The 21,856-nt window shown below is 41.7% G+C and overlaps 2 protein-coding genes across 4 annotated transcripts; one reads left to right on the forward strand and one right to left on the reverse strand.

Annotated features, from left to right (window-relative positions):
• On the reverse strand, positions 1 to 9,163 carry azin1 (antizyme inhibitor 1). 3 transcript variants are annotated; one of them, NM_001140405.2, is given in 13 exon segments: positions 1 to 1,058; positions 1,359 to 1,573; positions 1,817 to 1,932; positions 2,118 to 2,280; positions 2,537 to 2,611; positions 2,749 to 2,830; positions 3,582 to 3,716; positions 3,835 to 4,007; positions 4,376 to 4,549; positions 4,975 to 5,162; positions 5,219 to 5,418; positions 6,806 to 6,928; positions 7,650 to 7,821. In NM_001140405.2, coding segments are annotated over 10 exon segments (1,350 nt in total). In that variant the 5' UTR covers positions 5,077 to 5,162; positions 5,219 to 5,418; positions 6,806 to 6,928; positions 7,650 to 7,821; the 3' UTR covers positions 1 to 943.
• A 3,936-nt stretch (positions 9,164 to 13,099) lies between these two features.
• Positions 13,100 to 21,739, forward strand: LOC106579140 (V-type proton ATPase subunit C 1-A). Its single transcript, XM_014158739.3, has 13 exons — positions 13,100 to 13,259; positions 13,646 to 13,834; positions 16,351 to 16,418; positions 17,852 to 17,937; positions 18,412 to 18,506; positions 18,761 to 18,852; positions 19,050 to 19,148; positions 19,242 to 19,310; positions 19,489 to 19,581; positions 19,658 to 19,751; positions 19,967 to 20,064; positions 20,231 to 20,357; positions 20,603 to 21,739. Exons 2-13 carry the CDS (start codon positions 13,703 to 13,705, stop codon positions 20,696 to 20,698), a joined length of 1,149 nt encoding a protein of 382 aa, XP_014014214.1. The 5' UTR covers positions 13,100 to 13,259; positions 13,646 to 13,702; the 3' UTR covers positions 20,699 to 21,739.
• Positions 21,740 to 21,856: the final 117 nt, after the last annotated feature.

A 21,856-nucleotide genomic window follows, 5' to 3' on the forward strand; every position in this document is an offset into this window, starting at 1 on the left:
TTATGATTCAGAGAGCTTTTATATTAATTTACTTTAGGCAAAACTGGAGACCAATTCACAGACGTTGGACAATTCTTTCCACAGAGACTTGTAAGAGGGATTTAAAAAAAACAAATGAAACATCAATGTTACATTATGATAGTCTCAAGACGGTCTATATTTAGAGTGTGAGCACAAGCTCCCTATCAACGAGATGTTTGGTGAATGATATTCTGTACTCATATTGCTTGAGTCAAATAGAGTTCCCCTTCATCTGAGGAACTGTACTGTTATATGCATCCCAAATGACACTGTTTCCTAGATAGGGCTCTGGTCAAAAGTAGTGCACTATGGGCCCTGTTCAAAAGTAGTGCAGTAAATAGGGAATAGAGTGCCATTTGGGATGCGTCCTTGGCTACTGTATGCCCCCTTTTAAATACTGACTGATCATAAATGCCAGGGGATCAGATATTCATAGCACAAAACATTTTTTTAAAAATTTAAAAAAAGAAAAACATAAATAAATATGTTTTAGCAAAGCATCCAAAAATGGCTTTAAAACATCAGGTTTTGTTAAAATAAGCAACTGCTCCACTTTGAGTAGGTAGACAATTGAATTTACAAGACTGGCAAAAGGAGACATATAGGCAATATAATACGTTTCAAATATTAACTTTTAAATTCCATTTACTGTATGTAAACTGTAACCACATAGGTGGGAGTTCCATCCCTACAGACTCATCCATTTTATTGCATGTGGAAAAGGAACACCTGTGCTAGTCCTTAAGAGAGCCAACAATATCCTGTATAGGGCTTGTCACCCCCCACCCCAAAAAGCTCAATTCCTTATGAAATGAATAATAAAAAGCTTTTAGCCAGCAAGCACCATTCAGTCTTTTCCTCCCATTGGAATGTTGACCAGGTGAGGTCAGCACAGCAGAGACATGGGATTGGTTCAGCTAGCCTAAGCTGGGACCGACAGGGCTTCGTCTGATTGGCTGGAGTGGAGGAAGTAGGGGACCAGAGAGAAGTTCTTCATGCTGATGTCCTGGGTGATACCAGCATCCTGCATCTCAAACCTGTCAACAACAAAAAACAAAACTTGTTGAAAGTAATTAATCTTCACTTCAAAGACAACCAAAACCATATAGAAAAAAACTAAGTCAATGGCAGCACACAACTGTTAAAATAAAAATCAGTAGGTCCCAAATAAATAAACTGATGTAATTTAATAACACTTTTCCAGATGGTGAAAGCACTTTACATACATTAAATGGGAGAAACTCACCTCAAACAATAAATCAAATCAAATCCTCAACAGCTCCCCATTTCAAACAGTGGCAGTGCCAGCCTGACCCTGACATTCGTCTGTCTCTTACCAGTCTCCAGTAGAGATGGTGTAGTAGACGGGGGGTCTGGTTGAATCTGTGAAAGTAGACTGAGGGCCCAGACAATAGGCCCCAGCGTTGTTGAAGATCAGCCAGTCTCCCACACTGAGCTCTGGCAACAGACACTGATCCACCACCTGGTCCAGCTCATCACCCGACGGACCCCACAGACTGCTGGCAAACACCGGTTCCTCGGACACACCGCTCTGGAACATCCAGGGACACAGAGAGAGTCATTTAGAGAGACTTATGGGCCATGATTATGAGTAAATAGGGAATAGGGTTTCCATTTGGGATGTAGCCTAATATTCACTCTAGGGTGCTCGAGACAGGAAATTGAATTGAACTGAACTTTGATTAGTGATGCAAAATCGTTGCAATTTCATGCATTTCATTAGTCATTTTGTTTATTTAGATTTAGTTTACTAAGCCCTGAAGCCAAAACTCACCTTGGGCAGAGCCGGGGCTGGAATCACATTGTCTGCTAGCTTGCTAGTGAACGAGCCGTACACCCCATCATTCATGTAGTACAGGAACTCTGGCTCATCGTTGGGAGATGGTTCATCTATAAAGAGGTATGGCGGACAAGAGTCATGAGACAAAAATAGTAGAAAAGGTGTGTGCTGGTGTACTGGAGCATCTAGGTCTGCTGAACCACGTTTACTATAGCACTGATTTTGACCAGCCCACCACACCATGGAAGTGCATTTGACTTCATATGCTAGGTATTGAGAAGGTACTGCCCCTGACCGTGATTGCCATGAAGATCCCGGGCGCCTACTTCCTTAGCGATGATGTTGACAGCCAGGGTGAAGGAGGAGGACACGTAGTAACTGCCAGGCTCTGCCATGATGGAGACGCCAGACGATGCAGGGAAGTACAGGTCCAACAACGGCCTGACTGCACTGTTAATCTGTTACCAGAGAGAAGAAAAAATAAAATCAGCACCTGCCTAACAGGCATTCAATAGAGTGTGTTTGTTCAAATTCAAAAAGGAAAGCTGTGTGAAGGCTTTCCTCTGAAAAATACATTACTAGTACAGGCCTGACGTCAGAAAGAGGGTGAAGTGGTTTGTGACCATTGACTGACCGAGTCACGACTTAATTCAGCTGAAGTAATCCATCTAAAATCAGTACTATGTAACGAGCTAACTATTATACAATAATGACCTGTTTCAGCTGAGTCTCTGAGCCGTTGAATCCACCTCCAATATCCAGGATTGTCATACTGAAGCCAATATCCTCCTGAAAACAACATTACAGAAAAATTATTGTAAACTTTTAAAACAAAATATAATAGGAGGGTGGGTCATATTTCTGGCTGTCTCCTTCACATATTATGCACATTCAAAGTCCCATAACGTGAGCACTAGCTAACTCACCCCCATGTCAAAGACACAGCGAGCGTCAGACACTGCATGGCTGTAGGCCTGAGGGTCGTCACAGGTGCTGGGAATGTGGAACCTGCATCATGGGGATAATGATGACGTCATGAGAATACCATATAATCAGCGATTGACTGAGGAACGTAAACCGAACACTCGGGCAAGTTGAGCCTGCTGAGGTCACCCAAAGTGATTAAAAATGTAATTAAAAAAATGAAAGACGGCCAATTTATGGCAGCCGGGCAGCTTCATTAGGCAGGTGATTTTTTTTTAAACTGGAAGCTTAACTTGTGGTCAGCGCGCTGGCCACTATGTCCTATAGATCTCGGCTGTGAGCTGCACGTTGAAATCTTGGAAATAGAACCAGAACGTAGTTCAGCTCGAGCAGCGCAAACCTCTTGGGGAGCCGGCACGCTTACACCCAGGGTTTTGTTGAAATGAATATGAGTGTCTCACACTCTGCGGAAGTTATACATCCAATGTAGCAGGCCCGTAAAACAGATCTCTACTTCCTCCCTATTGTTAAGTGACCGACAAGTTACGGCAATTTGGGTGTAAACAACTATTTGCACATTTTCGGGCAAGTGACTATATTATTTCAGGCAAACAAAAAAAAAATACTGCTGAATTGTCCAATGGTCAATCCCCAATGATACAGTAAACTATTTTTTCCTCAGGGTGAAAATAGCTTTGGACAGACAGGCACACAATTCTGCTGCACACATACAGTTTCATTTATTAGCACATAATTAAAAGACAAAAGAGAAAAACCTAGAATATAATAATGAACTCTGACTAGAGAGGAAAGGTGGAGTTGCAGAAGGACTCACCTGACCCCCACCACCTGCAGGCCCAGTTCCTTGGCGCTCTCCAGCAGGTGTCTGCAGTCCTTCAGCTTGGAGCCAAACATCATGCCCATCTCCTCACCCTCGCTGGAAGCCTCTGTGGCCACCTCCAGCAGCAGTCTGAGCAGAGACGAGGGAGATTATCGTTTTAAGGGATTTCATATCTATAGCCATTGTAGTTGTATTGTAGAGGGTATGAAATATAGACTTTTAAAATAACAGTTACATGGACACCTACTTGGCACGGGGATGGCAGCGAGCGATCTTGCGTAGTTCGGCCTCGTTGTCACACACCAGGAAGTCGATGCCGTTCTTAGCTGCGTACTTGATCTGGGAGAGCTGCTTACACACACCGCTGTAGATAATGTCTTCAGAGGGAACGCCATAGCCCTGCACAAGCTCCAACTCATACTGAAAAGACACAAAAACAACAACGTTGATATTACAGCTCTAAGTAGTGGAGCCATGCTCTGTGGCGAGACATTTCTCCACTAGATGGCGCTCCTTCCTATTTTCTGTGAATAGAGGCCAGTTGAATTATAAAGCAGTTATAAAGCAGTAATTGGCCCAACAAAACGATCCAAAACAGAGCTGTGAGAAGCTGCAACTGATGTAAGCCATGAATCTATAAAATGTATTTAACTGAAAAACACATCCTAAAGCTGTGGAAAAGGACCCGTAAATTAATCTACAATAAAATGCAATTTGGTCTGGACAGGTTGTCTGTTATGCTATTGCAGTGTTCTGGCAGTAGTAGCGGGAGAGAGCACTGCAGGCACCTTGTTGGTGCAGATGAAGCCAGTGCTGAGAGCTGCTAGGATCTCAATGACAGCCAGGCTGCTGTTGGCTTGGACAGCGTAGAAGGGACGCATCTGGGGCATGTGGGTTCGCCAGCGAACATGTTGCCTCATAAGGACCCCCAAGTCTGCCACGAAGAACGCATTCTTCCCACCCTGAGGGAGGAAAAACATGACACGACAGGTTTACTGGCTGTCTGGCATGCTATGATGTCATTCACCTGTATCTGTCAAGTACACAATGACTGATTATTCTTACTGTCTCTCATCCAACACCATACAATTACATAAGAGCGATCCGCAACCTAATTTTCCCACTGGTGTGAATTGAAAGCATATAGAGCGTGGTCACCGGGCACAATGACTCATTAACCTGCCACTTCAACCAAGTGAGAGGAGACTGGCACACAGTTTTACAAAGCAGCATTGTATTTGTCACATCCTCAATTTATTTACGTGCTGATTGCTAGAATTTATCAATCTATTTCTGGATTAGGCAATCAACTCATCTCATTTCCATGGGCACAACTTTGATACACAAGTATTTTAATGTACAGAGAATGTCTCTTTACAGTACTTACCAGTGTTTGTTCATAAATGTGGTTCTCAACCACGTCGCTGAGGGCCATGGCTCCCTCCAGCAGGGCGACGGAGTAGTTTGGTTCATCAGCTAGTCCCTTCATCTCAACTGTTGTCCGCTAATCTGCCAGTCATAAAGAATTATGCCTGGGTGAAGTGGTCTCTCTCTGAGCCCCTGGGTGAAGTGGTCTCTCTCTGAGCCCCTGGGTGAAGTGGTCGCTCTCTGATCCTCTGGGTGAAGTGGTCGCTCTCTGAGCCCCTGGGTGAAGTGGTCGCTCTCTGAGCCCCTGGGTGAAGTGGTCGCTCTCTGAGCCCCTGGGTGAAGTGGTCGCTCTCTGAGCCCCTGGGTGAAGTGGTCGCTCTCTGAGCCCCTGGGTGAAGTGGTCGCTCTCTGAGCCCCTGGGTGAAGTGGTCGCTCTCTGAGCCCTTAGATAGTATGCAGTAAACTGGAAAACACAGGAAGAGAGGCAGCGTGAAATATAGCCCTAACTATTGAAGTGGATGGGGAAAATTAGATCCATCTAATCATTACAAAAATGGGGGGAAAGAAATAGGGAATTATTTGACAGAAAAAGGCAAAAGCAGTTGGTCTACTTTTCTCTAAATGTTACACTAAGTTTGACCAGTTAAGCCTTTAGGATGGTTTCCGGCTGTGAACCAAGATATTTGTGAGGGCAGCCAATCAGAGGTCTCAGTGGAAATCACGTTATGGGGCTGTGTATGGGAAGCCCTGGGTGTCTGGACAGCCACTGTGAAAACAAGATCTCTGGGGCATGGAGTTTGTTTACCTTACCATCAATTACTCCCGACAATTAGGATTAATCCCACTGGCAGTGACCCATAAAGGTTTCTTTTGATGGCATTATCTGCGTACAATACCAGCGGCATGGGATGTCAGATCTCTGCATTCAATAATGTTACATAATACGTCAGTCAGTAGAGCATTGTGGGCCTGGGTCTGTGGGCCTGGGTGTGTGCGGTGACACAATGTCTGGTTGGTTGGCCTCAGACTGCAATGTTTGACGGCTGGACTGGACCAGAACACTGTCTGTGATGAGAGGGGTGCAGTGTCGCACAGCCAGGTTGGACTATTGTGATCATAAGGGTGCTGTGTATCTCCCTGTCTCTGTTCTGTGGCTGGGAGCCTTGTACTGGCAGTTCAAAAACACAGACAGCTTCATGATAGCAAGCTGGAACAGCACTAAGAAACAGGCCAGCCGTGGCATGACTAAAACAACATCTCAGCAGTCTGTGAAAACACTGACAACAACCCACTACAATTAGTCAAAAAAAAAAATCAAAGGTCACAAATTATGGTCTCTTTTTGGTTAATGGACAAAAACGTTTGTGCAACTTTGAAAAATGCTTAATTCTACAGACCACCAACTTCACTGGAGCAAAGACCTGGGAGTAAATAAAAGCATATCACAAATCTAACAGTATGCTTACAACATGACATACACAAAGAAATCATAATATTTAGGTTACAGGTGAAGACAGGAAACATTGTGTTACAACTATGACTCATAGCTGAGTGGCCCCTCCTCTCTGTTACTGGATCTAACCAGTCACCAGTAAAAACAAGGACAGAGAGCATCAGATAAAAGTAGCCCAACACTATGCTATTGTTATTACAAAAGTCACCACAAGGACATGCTTGGGTTTTTATGGTGTCAGCGTGACCTGGACCCGTATTCACAAAGCGTCTCAGAGTAGGAGTGCTGATCTAGGATCAGGGTCAACCTGTCCGTAGTATTTTATATTTATTATGATCTAAGAGGCTAAACTGAACCGAGATCATTACTCCTCCTACGCGACCTGATGTCTACTCACATGGACGAGTTAGGAGATGGAGCTCCCCCACTATCAGCTAGGTTCCCAAGGTGGCTCGGCGTTGAAGTCGAACGGCTCTCGGCGGAGAGCCGCCCCTAAGCCCTCTGGGTAATAATTGTACACCTACACAGAAGACAAGATACAGTTGAGTCAAGAGGAAAGAGGCAAAGATGGCTCTGAGGATTAGATGAGATCAAATTAAATACTGAATGGGAAAGAAAGACATAGGTTAATTGATTGTTAGGGACTGGTGGTTTTCAAAGCTATAACAGGTGTGAAATTCTCTTTAGGTTGTCATCTCAAATCATTATTTCTCAATTTTGAATGAATGCAAGTGCCACGTTGTACCTTATGTTGTCTAATATGTTAAATGTTGTTAACTAAGTTCCAACCTCAACTAAATAGCTATTGATTGTACCACTGTTGTGTTTCCAAAATAACACAACACTGAAATTTCAAAACAAACCATCCATAGCTAGCTAGCCAGCTAACTTACATTACATGCCAACTCAGCAGGCGAACATTAGCTAACCCTGTGTGATAAATGGCTGTAAATAAGACTCCGAGTGTTAGAAACACCGATAACGTTTAAGTAATCGTAGCTAATGTTAATTATCTAGCTAGCACAGTTGGCTAGCTAGCTATGATAATATCTAGTAAACTAAAATAGCTAGCTAAATAACTTTGATGAATGACGACAATAATGACAGTCAGTCGTTAGCTAGTTCGTTCATTGCCTAACTAGCTAACGTAGCTAGCTGCGGCTAACTCTAGCTACTTTCCCTCCTTAAACAGTTAACGTTAACCACTTACATAGCACGCTAGCTAGCTAGTAGGTACTTACGTGAGAATAAAACCCAATATTTGGGGTGGATAGTTTTTTCCTTTTAGGTGGAATTTTCAAAGAGTGGCGGGGGCACTATAGGAAAGAAAAAATGCCATCAAAGCCGAGGTGCAGATCGAAATTTGACGCTAAATCGAACCCTTTCGTAGCTACGCAGCGAACAAAACTGCCGAAGTCGAGAGAGAGAAATAACACAGATAGAACAATGAGACAGATATTTCACTGGAGTTATTAAATGTGAAGCGTTCGCTTGGCGTTTCTACTCACTACCAAATTTGGTAGTGAGAGGAAGCCCAGTGGCCAGCAGTGGGAGAAGATGGAGGAAATGGATTTTGGCCGAAATTCTGCAAATTTTCTTATCGATTAACATTGGATCCCAATACATTTTTCGGGTCCCTAAACTAAAATCTGTTTTGAACAGAGTGGACTACGTTTTGTAGACTTTGACCGTTGTCAAAGTCTTAAAAAATCGCGTTGTTTATAAGGAGCGCAAATGCGAGTTGGGTTATTCCATTTACGCACTTCACACAGGCGTTCCCTAACGGAAATATGCAGATGTATGCTGGAACAGGCAAATAGGATCTCGCTAGCTCGTGCTTGGCTCTGCCAACCTCCTTGCTTGTTCTGCCCACTATGACTCATTTGTTCCTGTTGGAAACGATAGGCCGTGGTCTATCTTGGTTTGCTTATAAAAATCTTTGGAACGAAAGGGGATGACGTCAGATAGGCGGGGTTTTCGAGCTGTCAAAGCAAATGCGACTGATAGGTTGTCTGGCTTGTATTTTAATTCTAAGCGTTATTGTCTTTTCCTCATGTGTGATATCTAGTTGTTGTGATCATATTATTTACAATTATACCTATGCTATTGATATGCTGAGAATTATGTTTAATCAAACATTTTTAAAAAAAATACAACTTTTAAATAAACGATCTCTACCCATCGATTATTGAAAATAGCTCATAAATGCCTCTGAACTTAGTTCAACTGCCGTATCCTGTCACAACCCAAAATATAAGTTTGTCAACCACATTTTTTTGTAAACAATGTAACTGTAAACAAACACTGTATAGCCTCAAAGGTCATTTTTTATATGGTCAGACCATTTCATCCATAGTTCTGTCTATGAATTTGATTTCTCCAGCCCCATTCCTCAGCTATTTACCAAAACAGTGGCGGGATAGGTGGATTGGTATTGTTTGAATGCCCTTTAATATTCAACTATTGCCAGAATATACTACTACGGTTTTGAGAATATAACGTCTCAATCAGATAGTATTGTTACCTTGGTTACGTCTTCATGCTTTTTCCCATGGCACCACGATAACTGTAAAATGATGTCCACAAAATGTCACTGGTACTCTTCTCTTGTATTCTGGAAACACATGCTTCAAGTTCAACAGCGTGAAATGAGGTTGCAGGTGTTTTTTTTTTTAAACAACCTCTTGATTTCCACGATGTTCACGTTGCCTTGTTCACGTTGCCTCTTGATTTCCTCGACGTTCACGTTGCCTTGTCTGCGGAGAGTTTGTGAAGTTTTGCTTCCCTCTGAAGACGCAAAGGAGTATATTTCCCACAGACGAATTTACACGTCACCCTTCTTGACTATTGGTGGAGAAGGAGGTCTATTCCAAATTGGAAAAACTACATTAATTTAATTTCAGACAGGGGGACTGGGTACCTGCAAATGTATTCATTTGACCGTTTTTTTTTTATTCCCCCGTTGACTGTTGTATCAATGATAACTTGGTTATGTAGGTAATATTACATTTTGTTGTGATGTATTATTATTTTTTTACAGACAATGGATTAATAGAGTAATTAGTTAATGTAGTCATCAGGGATCTGTCTGAACAGCCAGCCAGACTATCCTAAAACTTGTCTCCTGCAGCCACAAACCTATGCTGCTCTCTGCATACAGAGATTGTATGTGTTTACATTGTGGTATGGGCTATGATCACCCTTAGAAGTTAGTCATGGCTCCTAAGGCTCAGACACACCACCAGCATACCACCCATACCGGGTTTCACAAGTGGTGTTTATCAGTTGATAGGCTAAATGCATGTGAGAATGAAAATTGCACTTCATGAAATTGTATATTCTGGGAACTGTTTTTTTATATTATATTTAGAATATATAAAAACAGGCTACTGTTATTGTACCCTTTCTTATTTTCATACATACTTACAGGAATCCATATCAGCTGTCTTGTTTTGTGGTCAATGTCCATTTTCAGCAACCACAGTAGATGTCCACGGTAGACAATGAACGTTGAAATGAAATATATGGATAACTGTGCCTGTTTATGCATTACAATTCAAACTGTAATAATATACACCATTTTTTTTTTTATAGCTAAGAACAATTATGATACTAATATTATTGGTCCCATATGATTCTCAATTGGCCCTGATCACTTTGTATTTAGCCTGCAAAGGACCAAATATGATTTCAATTCCTTATTATATAATGATAGAGTAAGCTTAGGACATGCACTTAGCTCCTATGAATAGCCACCGGTACATAGCTTATGTGCAAAGTCCAAAACCACACATGTGGCCTGTTTATCTTAGATAGATGGTGGTTAGAGGAGTGTGAACTCATAATGTCAGATGAGCTATGGGTATTGGTAAGGGAAAAAAACACAATGGTTCTGTTTGTTTTGCTCAAACACAAGTTTCTTGGCCAATTGTCAAGACTTGAAAGTGAAAGTTTATCCTATGGACCACAACACAAAAGAATCTGTTCCGAGCTTTGTGTCTGTTCTCCAAGACTGTAGATGAGGGTATGCATTGAGTCTAATCATAATCACACATAGCATCTAAAGTGGCTTCCAGAAAAACATAATGTTTAATTTCATTGTTGTGATCATAATAGCCCGGGACACTGAGCACACTTGCTGTCGAAGTGTGTACCGCCCACAGTGAGTGAAAACACTCCAGTGGCGTGCATTGTGCAACTGGAATTCTCATTTGCAAACAGGGCCAGATTACATCAAAATATCACCCCACTGAAGCCTAGATTATATACACAGAGTTATTTAGTATGATCAACAGCCAGATGATATGAACACAATTACTGTTGCATGAGCAAACACCACATATTGTACACACAATGAAAGCTCCATGTTCGTTTATCAGAGGACTCTATGGATTGTGATAATAAATCATAGTGGAACTTAAAATAATCAATAAACAACATATGTTATTGTTATTGTTCCTATAATAGGGAAACCTATTTGTGTAATTAGTATCAATCCTATTTGCCTTTACAAATCACTACACCTCCAACAAAAATATAATAGTTACATTTTAGTACAAATTAAGGAATTCCTCACAGTTCTTAGATAGTGTTATGTTACACTGCAACAAAGCACAATGTCACAAGACTAGTGAACCTAGTGGAAAACTCAATTCTTCATTGAATAACTGGCATTACAGTGGTTGTCTAAGCGCATGTCCTTTGGTAGGTCAAGTGAATCACTCCACTCTTTGTTGTGTAGAAGAGACATGGGGAGGTTGAAATGGCTAAATCCAAATGAATACAGTCAATCATCAGTCTCTGCATTATACAATGGGTCTTGATCTAGTACTTGTTTCTAATGCTGTGAGTTACACCATGGTGTTTCAGCCTTATGCATTTGCCAAAGAATGTTGATAAGTAAAACTACCTCTACACAGACCTTTTCTCTAAGCTGAATTTTGAGCAGGGTCAAATACAAACTGTGTAAATCCAGTCAGAGAATTTGACCACAGTAAATAAAAGCTACTGCATTCCGCTAATTTACTATAAAATACCAAAATTCTATTCTATTTCATTCTATATATAAAACGTGTTTTACAGGTTACTCTGAACTCTGAATAAACACATTCAAAAGGAAACTGTAAAAGCACTCCGGTATCCCTCTCTTCTCAAGTCTCTAACATTTTCCTGAAGTCACTGAGTCTGATTCTGGACTCGAGCCTTGGACATGTTGGCCTTGTAACACTAGTATCAGAGAGGTTGACAAATAGATCCAATCTGCCACTGAAACAATAAAACAAAATAATGCTTATCTCACACAATTTCCCTCTTTAAAACCTTCCACCCCCTTTCTGCCCTAGGCAGTCCATAATAATTCAGACATACTAGATTAGATTTACTGTAATGTCCCTCAGAAGGCTCAGATTAACTAGCTGGGGAAATAGAACTAACCTGAATACAGTGAACGAAACTGAGGACACTATATGGATCTTGAAAGTTTGTACACAGTAGAAGGAATGTGTAGTTGTATATTATTTTGTAATTTACAGTTTAATCATGTCATGTTTTTGTAGTAAGATGTATTGTCAGTGTCATGGTCACTCAAACTAACGTGTAAAAGTTCAAACATGTGATATGTAAAGTTAAGCACAGTATACAAGGCATTCCAACTGGAGGGAGCATGTGACACGTTGCTGTTGGTAGGACTCAACAACAAACTTGGTGCTCTATTTCTGTGTAATGCTTTGGATATATTAAACCATGTAACTGAGATGGGAATGATAGAGAATGTTGACATCCATCTTTGAAATACACAAAGTTACAGCAATGACCTTCATCCATAGGTTTTTCAGAAATCTCACACTGTATGACTAACTTGTATTAGAGGCAGTTTTTGTTGAGGAAACACTTAATACCTCTCCTCACATCATCATCCCCACTCAATGACCCAGACCCAGTCTGTGTGTCTGCAGCCCAAATGAGACAGTGATTACAGTGCACGTGCCCAGACATGTCTCTGTAGACTGGCCTGTGTCCAACAGTGGGCAGCCCACCCTGGTCCCTGGCCTGTCGTTTGATCTGAGGGGTTGGCTGGTCGGCTGGCTCCAGCCAGACCAGGCATTGTATCCCAAACAATGCACCCCAGACCTACTGAACTATAAACATGTCCCTTTGTAGGGTTTTCCTTGAATTCTGAGCAGGGAGACACCCAAAGTCAGGAAACGGCTGGACTCCTGTCCAAATTGTCTACACCCCAAATTACAGCTGACTGGACATTTGAGATTGTCTGTGTCCTCTCTCCCCTTCCCTCTCCCTCTCTCCCCTTACCTCTCCCTCTCTCCCCTTCCCTCTCCCTCTCTAACCTTCCCTCTCCCCCCTTCCCTCTCCCTCTCTCCCTCTCTCCCTCTCTCCCCTTCCCTCTCTCCCTCTTCCCTTCCCTCTCCAGCATGTAGCCCCACAAGAAGTACAGTACATGCTTGAGGGGATCATGCAATTCCAATTCAATGGTTAAAATGACTCATTGTAAATAAATAGCACTCCTAAATTGAAATGGATCAACTGACCCCAACCCTGATACTTTTTAAAAGTATTTGTGTAAAAAAATAAATCTTTCTACTCTGTTTTGAAATGTCCATGCTGTAGTACCTCCTCCAAACCAGCTGAGGTCGTCTGTCAAATGACGTGACGCCAAAACTTCCCCTCCCCCACGAGAGGCCTTTCTGTTCCTCATTTGATCAGCTGACTTGAATGTGATGCTGCTGGAAAGACCTCTAGGATTAGGATTTGATTGGCAATTATGAAGATTAAACCATAGGAATTGTACGGTAGTAATTGATTAGTGTTCGAGTAGTTTTGTCATTAGATCTCAGGTAAGAAATGGAAAAATGTATTTTGTTTTTTACTGTAAATCTCCTCGATATCATGTGATACCAGCTAGCTAGCTATGGGTCATGTTTCAATCAACAGAGAATGTCACTTGCAGTAACGTTAGTGAGGTTTAGCTAACGTTAGCAACTTTTGATGTAAAGCAATAGAAGACAAATATCCTTTATCTTGCATGCTAGCTAACCAGATATCAGCAGCACGTAGATACGACAGGTTTGGGAAGACAGATTGATTAAATAACAGTCAATGTTGTCTTGCTATCATTTATCTACTGATGTATCAACATGAAATAGAGAATAACGTTGCGATTGATAATACTGTACTACAAATTAAGTCCTGTTGAACAAGTATATATTTTTTTGTCTTACAGCACCCATCTCTGTGCATTTCGTTTTGAGCCTGTAGTCATCAGTGTATAGCTGTAACGATGACAGAGTTCTGGTTGATCTCAGCTCCTGGAGAAAAGACCTGCCAGCAGACATGGGACCAGATGATGGTGGCCACCACCCGCAACAACAACCTGTCCACCAACAACAAGTTCAACATCCCAGACCTCAAGGTTAGCCTGCAGTAGTAGCCATAGATAGTAGCTACTACATTACCATACTAACTTGTAGGGCTGGGCAATATATCGTGAATACCGGTACAGAGCCACATACCGGTATGGATTTTTACAATACCATCTATAACAATATGTTGACAGTGCTAAATAAATAACAAGTTACTAGTTTTCTCCGAGTTTGGTTGAGTATAAAATAATCAGAATGGAGAAAGCCCAATAATAACACTTAGAATTCACTTGTTGCCATCCTACGGTCATGCACTACTCAAAAACTGACATACCATCAAAAATGAGAACTATTGAATGAAAATGGCCATATCGCCCAACTAACTTATACTGAACAAAAATATAAATGCAAAATGTAAAGTGTTGGTCCCATTTTTCATGAGCTGAAATAAAAGTTCCCAGGAATGTTCCATATGCAAAAAAAGCTTATTTATCTCATCCCTGTTAGTGAGAATTTCTCCTTTTCCAAGATTTTTAAAATTTTTAATTTCACCTTTATTTAACCAGGTAGGCTAATTGAAAACAAGTACTCATTTACAACTGCGACCTGGCCAAGATAATCCATCCACCTGACAGGTGTGGCATATCAAATTGTATTTGTCACATGCCGAATACAACAGTGAAACGCTTACTTACAAGCCCTTAACCAACAATGCAGTTTTAAGAAAATACTTTTTTTTTTAGAGGTAAGAGATAAGAATAACAAATAATTAAAGAGCAGCAGTAAATAACAATAGTGGGGCTATATACAAGGGGTACCGGTACAGAGTCAATGTGCGGGGGCACCAGTGTCGAGGTAATTGAGGTAATATGTAGATAGAGTTATTAAAGTGACTATACATAAATAATAACATAAATAATAACAGAGTAGCAGCAGCATGGGGGGGCAATGCAAATAGTATGAGTGGCCATTTGATTAGCTGTTCAGGAGTGTTATGGCTTAGGGATAGAAGCTGTTTAGAAGTCTCTTGGACCTAGACTTGGCGCGCCGGTACCGCTTGCCGTGCGGTAGCAGAGAGAACAGTCTATAACTAGTGTGGCTGGAGTCTTTGACAATTTTTAGGGTCTTCCTCTGACACCGCCTGGTATAGAGGTCCTGGATGGCAGGATGGTTGGCCCCGGTGATATACTGGGCCGTTCGCACTACCCTCTGTAGTGCCTTGCGGTCGGAGGCCAAGCAGTTGCCATACCAGGCAGTGATGGAACCAGTCAGGATGCTCTCGATGGTGCAGCTGTAGAACCTTTTGAGGATCTGAGGACCCATGCCCAATCTTTTCAGTCTCCTGAGGGGGAACAGGTTTTGTCGTGCCCTCTTCACGACTGTCTCGGTGTGCTTGGACCATGTTAGTTCGTTGGTGATGTGGACGCCAAGGAACTAGAGGCTCTCAACCTGCTCCACCACAGCCCCGTCGATGAGAATGGGGGCGTGCTCGGTCTTCCTTTTCCTGTAGTCCACAATCATCTCCTTTGTCTTGATCACGTTGAGGGAGAGGTTGTTGTTCAGGCACCAAATGGTCAGGTCTCTGACCTCCTCCCTATAGGCTGTCTCATCGTTGTCGGTGATCAGGCCTACCACTTTTGTGTCATCAGCAAACTTAATGATGGTGTTGGAGTCATGCCTGGCTGTGCAGTCATGAAGGAACAGGGAGTACAGGAGGGGACTGAGAACGCACCCCTGTGGGGCCCCCGTGTTGAGGATCAGTGTGGCGGATGTGTTGTTACCTACCCTTGCCACCTGGGGGCAGCCCGTCAGGAAGTCCAGGATCCAGTTGCAGAGGGCGGTGTTTAGTCTCAGGGTCCTTAGCTTAGTGATGAGCTTTGAGGACACTATGGTGTTGAACAAGGCTTCCATGAAACATTGCCATAGTGTACTCGCAAATGAAATCATATTCCCCATATTACTTCAAAAGCAATGATAGAGAAATAAGTATTGTCCGCTCACTTCTCCCAAGAAGTGATCTGTTAATAATGCTATGGGTCAAAGCTTTCTCCTTTCATTACTCCAGAAGTGTCATCCATCCATAATGATTTAATGGCCATTATATTTCAGGAAAAGTATCCAGAGTCCCTAGAGGATGGTTGATGGTTATCCTCTGTGACCCTACTGACCCCTTTGCCACTTGGGGTACACGGCAGGCGACGGAACATTTTGCAACACATGAAGGGGTCCCGACAAAAGCGCCGCCATCCAAAGCACACGGGCCCCTGAATGTCACTGCTGGGTGACTGACTCTCAGATGTCACTGAGAAAACAAAACCCAGGCAGGCAGCACAACCAGACCCCCTAACCTCAGGACTCTCATCCAGTCTTTGCCCTAGTTTGAGTTGGCCCAAGTTTGATCAAAGGCCCTCAAAGCAACATTTAGGCCTCTGGCATCAAGCCAATGAAACCAATGCACTCACCCCACCTATAAAATGGGCTCACCCTGGGTATATGATGGTAGCGGAAATACTGTTTGAATCAAAGCTTTGACATGTTTGGCCTTTTGTCCTTTTTGCATTAACAGGTGGGGACGCTAGATGTGTTAGTTGGGCTGTCAGATGACCTGGCCAAACTGGACTCCTTTATTGAAGGGTAGGCTTTTTACTACACTGCAATTTCCCCTTTGAACATTAAGTATCACTTCAGGATTACTGTACAAAATATCAAATGTATTACTATGTATACAGCTTGTCCATTGTGAATGTGTTGTGCTAGACATATTATTTTTGTCAAAGTGCATGTGATGTCTTCGGAGTCCAGTCAATTCTCTAATCCCTCCGTGGCCCTAACCTTGCTACAATAAGGAATTTCACACCAACGTGAGGCTAGCAGGCCCACAGACTAAAGTTAGCAATTTACAGTTTGGTGACACACCAGCATCTCTTTACTCAGTCATATTTATCGCTCATGACTTGTGTGCTACTGTTGGTTTGAAGTTATTTATAATCCTTGGAAAACCTTGAAGTCCAAAAATTCACACATACTGAGCAAGCCCTGCTTCCTCTGTAGACATTGACTCTCAAAAATGCCAACATTAGCAACCCAGTTACCTCTCATAGGGCAATATCAGCCTTGTTTTGGAACTCATCTGTAGGAAATTTGAAGATGAGAAAGCCAAAGTAACACCTTTACAGACTGATTTTGGATTTGCTTAATCTGACAGCGTTTTTAGGTGTCAGTTGTCTAGACAAACAAGCCTGAGTCTTATTGACTCAGCATACTGTCATTGCATGGAATTGAGTTTTTCTCCGTCATCCACTGATCACACATCAATTGGAATGTAGTCATATCAAGTATTATCCACATCATTTTGGTTCAGGGAAGGCAACTACAGTGCTAAAAAAATTGTTACTATCTGTTTCTGTGAAAAACAGAAACAGATTGTAAATTATCAGTGAATTATTAGTTAATTATCAGTTAATTAACTGTTAATTATCAGTTAACCATCTGATTAATTGGTTATCAAGAAATGGTTGATAACCAATTATCCTTAGCAGGCCTACAGGTCCATTTTCCATTTAAAAGGTCTTTCATCAGTATACTATATAATGTGCTCTGTTGTTAGTCTGGTGCTGTAGATTATATATAGATAGATAAACACTCATACCCTGACCAAAGAACTGTCTGCTTAGACTTTGATGTTTTGAGCAGAGTGCTATATGAAAGCATGGTATATTTAAGCAATAAGGCCCGAGGAGGTGTGGTATATGGCCAATATACCACCGCTAAGGGCTGTTCTTAAGCACGACGCAACGCGGAGTGCCTGGTTACAGCCCTTAGCCATGGTATATTGGCCATATATCACAAACCCCCGAGGTGCCTTATTGCTATTATAAATTGTTTACCAATGTAATTAGAGCAGTAAAAATAACTGTTTTGTCATACCCGTGGTATACGGTCTGATATACCATGTCTGTCATCCAATCAGCATTCAGGGCTCGAACCACCAGGTTTATAAACCCCTTTTGATGTGAGGGCTTGCTGACTGCAGCCTGACTGTGTGAATGTCTCCTGGCTGTTTACAGTGTGGTGAAGAAGGTGTCTCAGTACATGGCTGATGTGTTGGAGGACAGCCGAGACAAAGTCCAGGAGAACCTGCTGGCCAACGGAGGTACTTATCATCACATACAAGTTACTCATATGAAAACAATACAGGTAGTTATCACATACAAGATACTGGTACGAAAACAATGGAGGCAGTTATTATCGCAGAAATATAATCACTAGAACAGCCATTCCCATTCAAGTTAGTCATTCTATTTCTATCATTATCATCACATACAAGTTTCTCATATGAAAACAATGGAGGACATTGGAGATTAGCTAGTTAGTTATCATCACATACAAAGGACTCCTGAAAAACAATCAATCCAGGAAGTGTGCTTCTGCCTCTACTGTGCACATTGATTGACTAAGCAATTATCCTTTTAACCTGTTGTTAATACTGAATACTAAGGAATTACCAGCACATTTAGAAATGGTTGATTAGAGTATCTTGCAATTACCCATAAAGCCATGCATCATAATGTAAAAATGTCATTCTAACAAGTCCTTTCCTCAATAACAATGCCTTGATTCCCTCTAGTGGATCTGGTGACCTACATCACACGGTTTCAGTGGGACATGGCCAAGTACCCCATCAAGCAGTCACTGAAGAACATCTCTGATATCATATCCAAGGCAAGTCTTTCTCCTACCCTCCTCATCTGATTCTCTTGATAATTAGCTAGATGGAGACCCTTTTTTTATAACTGTCATGTAGTCATGATTTCGATAGCGTATGAAGGTATAGAAATATCAACAAGTCAATTATATTTCAATGGTATCAATCAACTGTATTTTTACTACCTCTTGAGTAAATTTGTTGTTAAACACTGTGCTCACAGTTATTACGTGGGTCGTATTCTGAGTACTTGACCTCTTCCTCTCTACAGCAAGTAAGCCAGATTGACAATGACCTGAAGGCCAGAGCGTCTGCCTACAACAACCTGAAAGGGAACCTGCAGAATCTGGAGAGGAAGAACGCGTGAGTCAAGTTTTGTTTGCTCTAAGACCTGACTATATTTTCCACTGCTTCTAATCTATGCCTTCAGTGAGAATTATATTTGAACCAGTGTTGTTGAGGAAAAGTCTTCCAATGCATATTTGCTGTGTTCAATTGTTTCTTTCAACATTGTTTACGTTATCGTTAATATATCATGCAATACCGTGTTGTGTCTGTAGGGGGAGCCTGCTGACCAGGAGTCTGGCTGACATTGTCAAGAAGGAGGACTTTGTGATTGACTCTGAGTATCTGATCACTATGCTGGTGGTTGTACCAAAGTAAGTACAACTTTTTCCCAGTTTACAACAGTGTCATATTGAAACTTTTTTTATAACACCTGTTTGCTGTCTAACAATTCCGGATCCTTCTAGGACGAGTTATGCTGACTGGCAGAAGACCTATGAAACGTTGTCTGAAATGGTGGTGCCCCGATCCACTAAGTAAGTATATAGGAGATTCAGAGCCCATGGTGAATGCATGTTAATATAACTACTTCAGTACATAGTCTCTTCAATCCATATCTTTCATATCTCTTTTAGTATTTTCTGCTCAGGAAGTGATTTCATTGTGAGTCCATCATGCCTGTCTGACTGTGTTCTGTTTGTCCCATTATTACAGCCTGCTGTTTGAGGACCATGACAGTGGTCTGTTCAGCGTCACCCTATTCAGGAAGGCCATTGATGACTTCAGACACAAGGCCAGAGAGAACAAGTAAGACACATACATACACACACACACACACACACACACTCTTCTCCGTATGTAATTATCTTGCTGTTTCTATCAGGTACACAGTCAGGGACTTCCAGTACAACGAGCAGGAGATGAATGCGGACAAAGAGGAGATGACACGTCTCTCCACAGACAAGAAGAAGCAGTTTGTAAGTCATATGACTGGGAATATGATGCCTGACCAAGGTATATGTGACCGAAACGTTACACTATAAAGAAATGTTTCATTGCAAGTACACTTAGTGTTCGGACATCCCTGTAACCATTCTGGGATGGGGTGGGTGGGAGAAACTATTGGACAGTACTAGCTACACAGTGGGGTGGATGGAGCCTCTAACCCTAAGCGTTATTTTCCCTCTGTCAGGGGCCACTGGTGCGATGGCTGAAAGTGAACTTCAGTGAGGCCTTCATCGCATGGATTCACATCAAGGCTCTGAGGGTCTTTGTGGAGTCTGTCTTAAGGTATGACGATCACACTGTACTAACAGTCGTCCAATTGTTAGATGTTTGTAGTGAGTGACAAGATGCTTGTAGTGACAAGAAGTCAACCTGAATACAAATAAAATATCTAACTGACTGTGCTGTGCCTGCTGTTAGTGATTGAACTGCTCTGACCATGCTCCCACAGATATGGGCTGCCTGTGAACTTCCAGGCCATGCTGCTCCAGCCCAACAAGAAGAACATGAAGAAACTGAGGGAGGTTCTCAATGACCTTTACAAACACCTGGACAGCAGCGCTGCAGCTGTCATCGATGTGAGTAATTAGATGTGATATATATATATAACCGTTGTGTCCAGATGAAATTTGTTCTGTCTTTGTAGTAATGGGGCATTGCGATGCCAAACACATGTTGTGTATTAATAATTCTGGTACATTAGCTAAATGAGATTGATATCGTCTGGTTCAGCAGACCTGTTAGGCAACCACATTATCCCTGTGGTGTTAATGTTATTTACCATGTAAGCTAATGGTCTCTATGTTTCTTTATTCCCTTGTAGTCTGCCATGGATATCCCTGGTCTGAACCTGAGCCAGCAGGAGTACTACCCTTATGTTTACTACAAGATAGACTGCAACCTGCTGGACTTTAAATAGATTTTCACTGTACCTGACCCTTCTGTTCTGTCTTGTCTTTATGCTGAGTACCGACTAACTTGTTTTCCCGTAAGTCTTTCTCCCAGTCTTGCTATTTTCTCCGTTCTCTGCTCTGCTATCTCCTCTCCTCTAATCCTCCTCTCCTCATGTCTGGGTGATACTGTTTATCCTTGCTCTCCTCAGATGTGCATGCTCATTCCTTGTGGTTTAAAGGACTTAAAGTGACCCCTCCATCTGTACAAACTGAGGACAAACAATGGCTTGATGTTTATTTTGTTGGTTTTGTTTACAGATTTTTTGGAAAACAGCATAATCAAAGTACACTGTATTTAAAGGCCCAGTGCAGTCAAAACTGTGATTTTCCTGTGTTTTATATATATTTCCACACTGAGGTTGGAACGATATTGTGGAATAAGGCCAGTTTAGCCTATCTTCGTGGGATGGAGTTTTGCCCTGACTGGTGACAAATGAATGAATAAACCAATATGAAAGTGTTCCAAACCGCTCTGCCAATAACAGCTAGTTTTCAGTTTTTCCATCCCCAATCCAAAACAGTCCTAGTCATATTCTTGCTTGAGAAATTGCTCTTGCTTAAACGCAATTTTTTTGTAACTTTTTGAACATTGTAATTGAAAGAAATCACAGTATTTAATTGTTACCCAGAAATGATTTGTCGTTGCAATAAACCGGCTGCATTGGACCTTTATCTGCTGAAACGAGTAAGATCTCTAAATATCTATTTATGGTAGTTTTTGCATTTTCAATCATTCCACATCTGTGTTGTGCATATTGATAGCTACATCTTTGAGTGGTACTATTCATAGATACTTGTATATGTGACCAATTTGTTCTTTTACCTGCACATCCAAGCATATCTGGTACGTGTTCATGAGGTATTGGTTCACCTTGGCAACAAATAGTGTTACAAAGATGCTATATTTGTGCGTTATCTCGTGTTGTGTATATTTGATGTTAAAAGAGATATGTATGTGTAAGCATTATGTATGCTATGAATAGATAAAACAGTCAATATGAAGAAAATGGTCTGTATTTTGTCTGTGATTGGGGTTAGGGTTTGTCTGTGTTGGTAGGCTATATCGGCAGGTAAGGTTGTAAACATTACATATTGACAACATATTACAATGAATGGCCCGGCTC

The sequence above is a fragment of the Salmo salar genome, chromosome 02 (assembly GCF_965601325.2).
Source record: "Salmo salar chromosome 02, fSalSal1, whole genome shotgun sequence".
NCBI lineage: Eukaryota > Metazoa > Chordata > Actinopteri > Salmoniformes > Salmonidae > Salmo > Salmo salar.

Coding starts and splice junctions, on each gene's coding strand:
- LOC106579140 (XM_014158739.3), top strand. CDS start 13,703: ATGACAGAGTTCTGGTTGATCTCAGCTCCTGGAGAAAAGACCTGCCAG. Junction 18,853..19,049: donor AATCTGGAGAGGAAGAACGC/GTGAGTCAAGTT, acceptor TTGTGTCTGTAG/GGGGAGCCTGCTGACCAGGA. Junction 19,582..19,657: donor CACAAGGCCAGAGAGAACAA/GTAAGACACATA, acceptor TGTTTCTATCAG/GTACACAGTCAGGGACTTCC.
- azin1 (XM_045695798.2), bottom strand. CDS start 5,076: ATGAAGGGACTAGCTGATGAACCAAACTACTCCGTCGCCCTGCTGGAG. Junction 3,717..3,834: donor CGCTGCCATCCCCGTGCCAA/GTAGGTGTCCAT, acceptor GTCTCTGCTCAG/ACTGCTGCTGGAGGTGGCCA. Junction 2,281..2,536: donor CAGAGACTCAGCTGAAACAG/GTCATTATTGTA, acceptor CTCTGGTAACAG/ATTAACAGTGCAGTCAGGCC.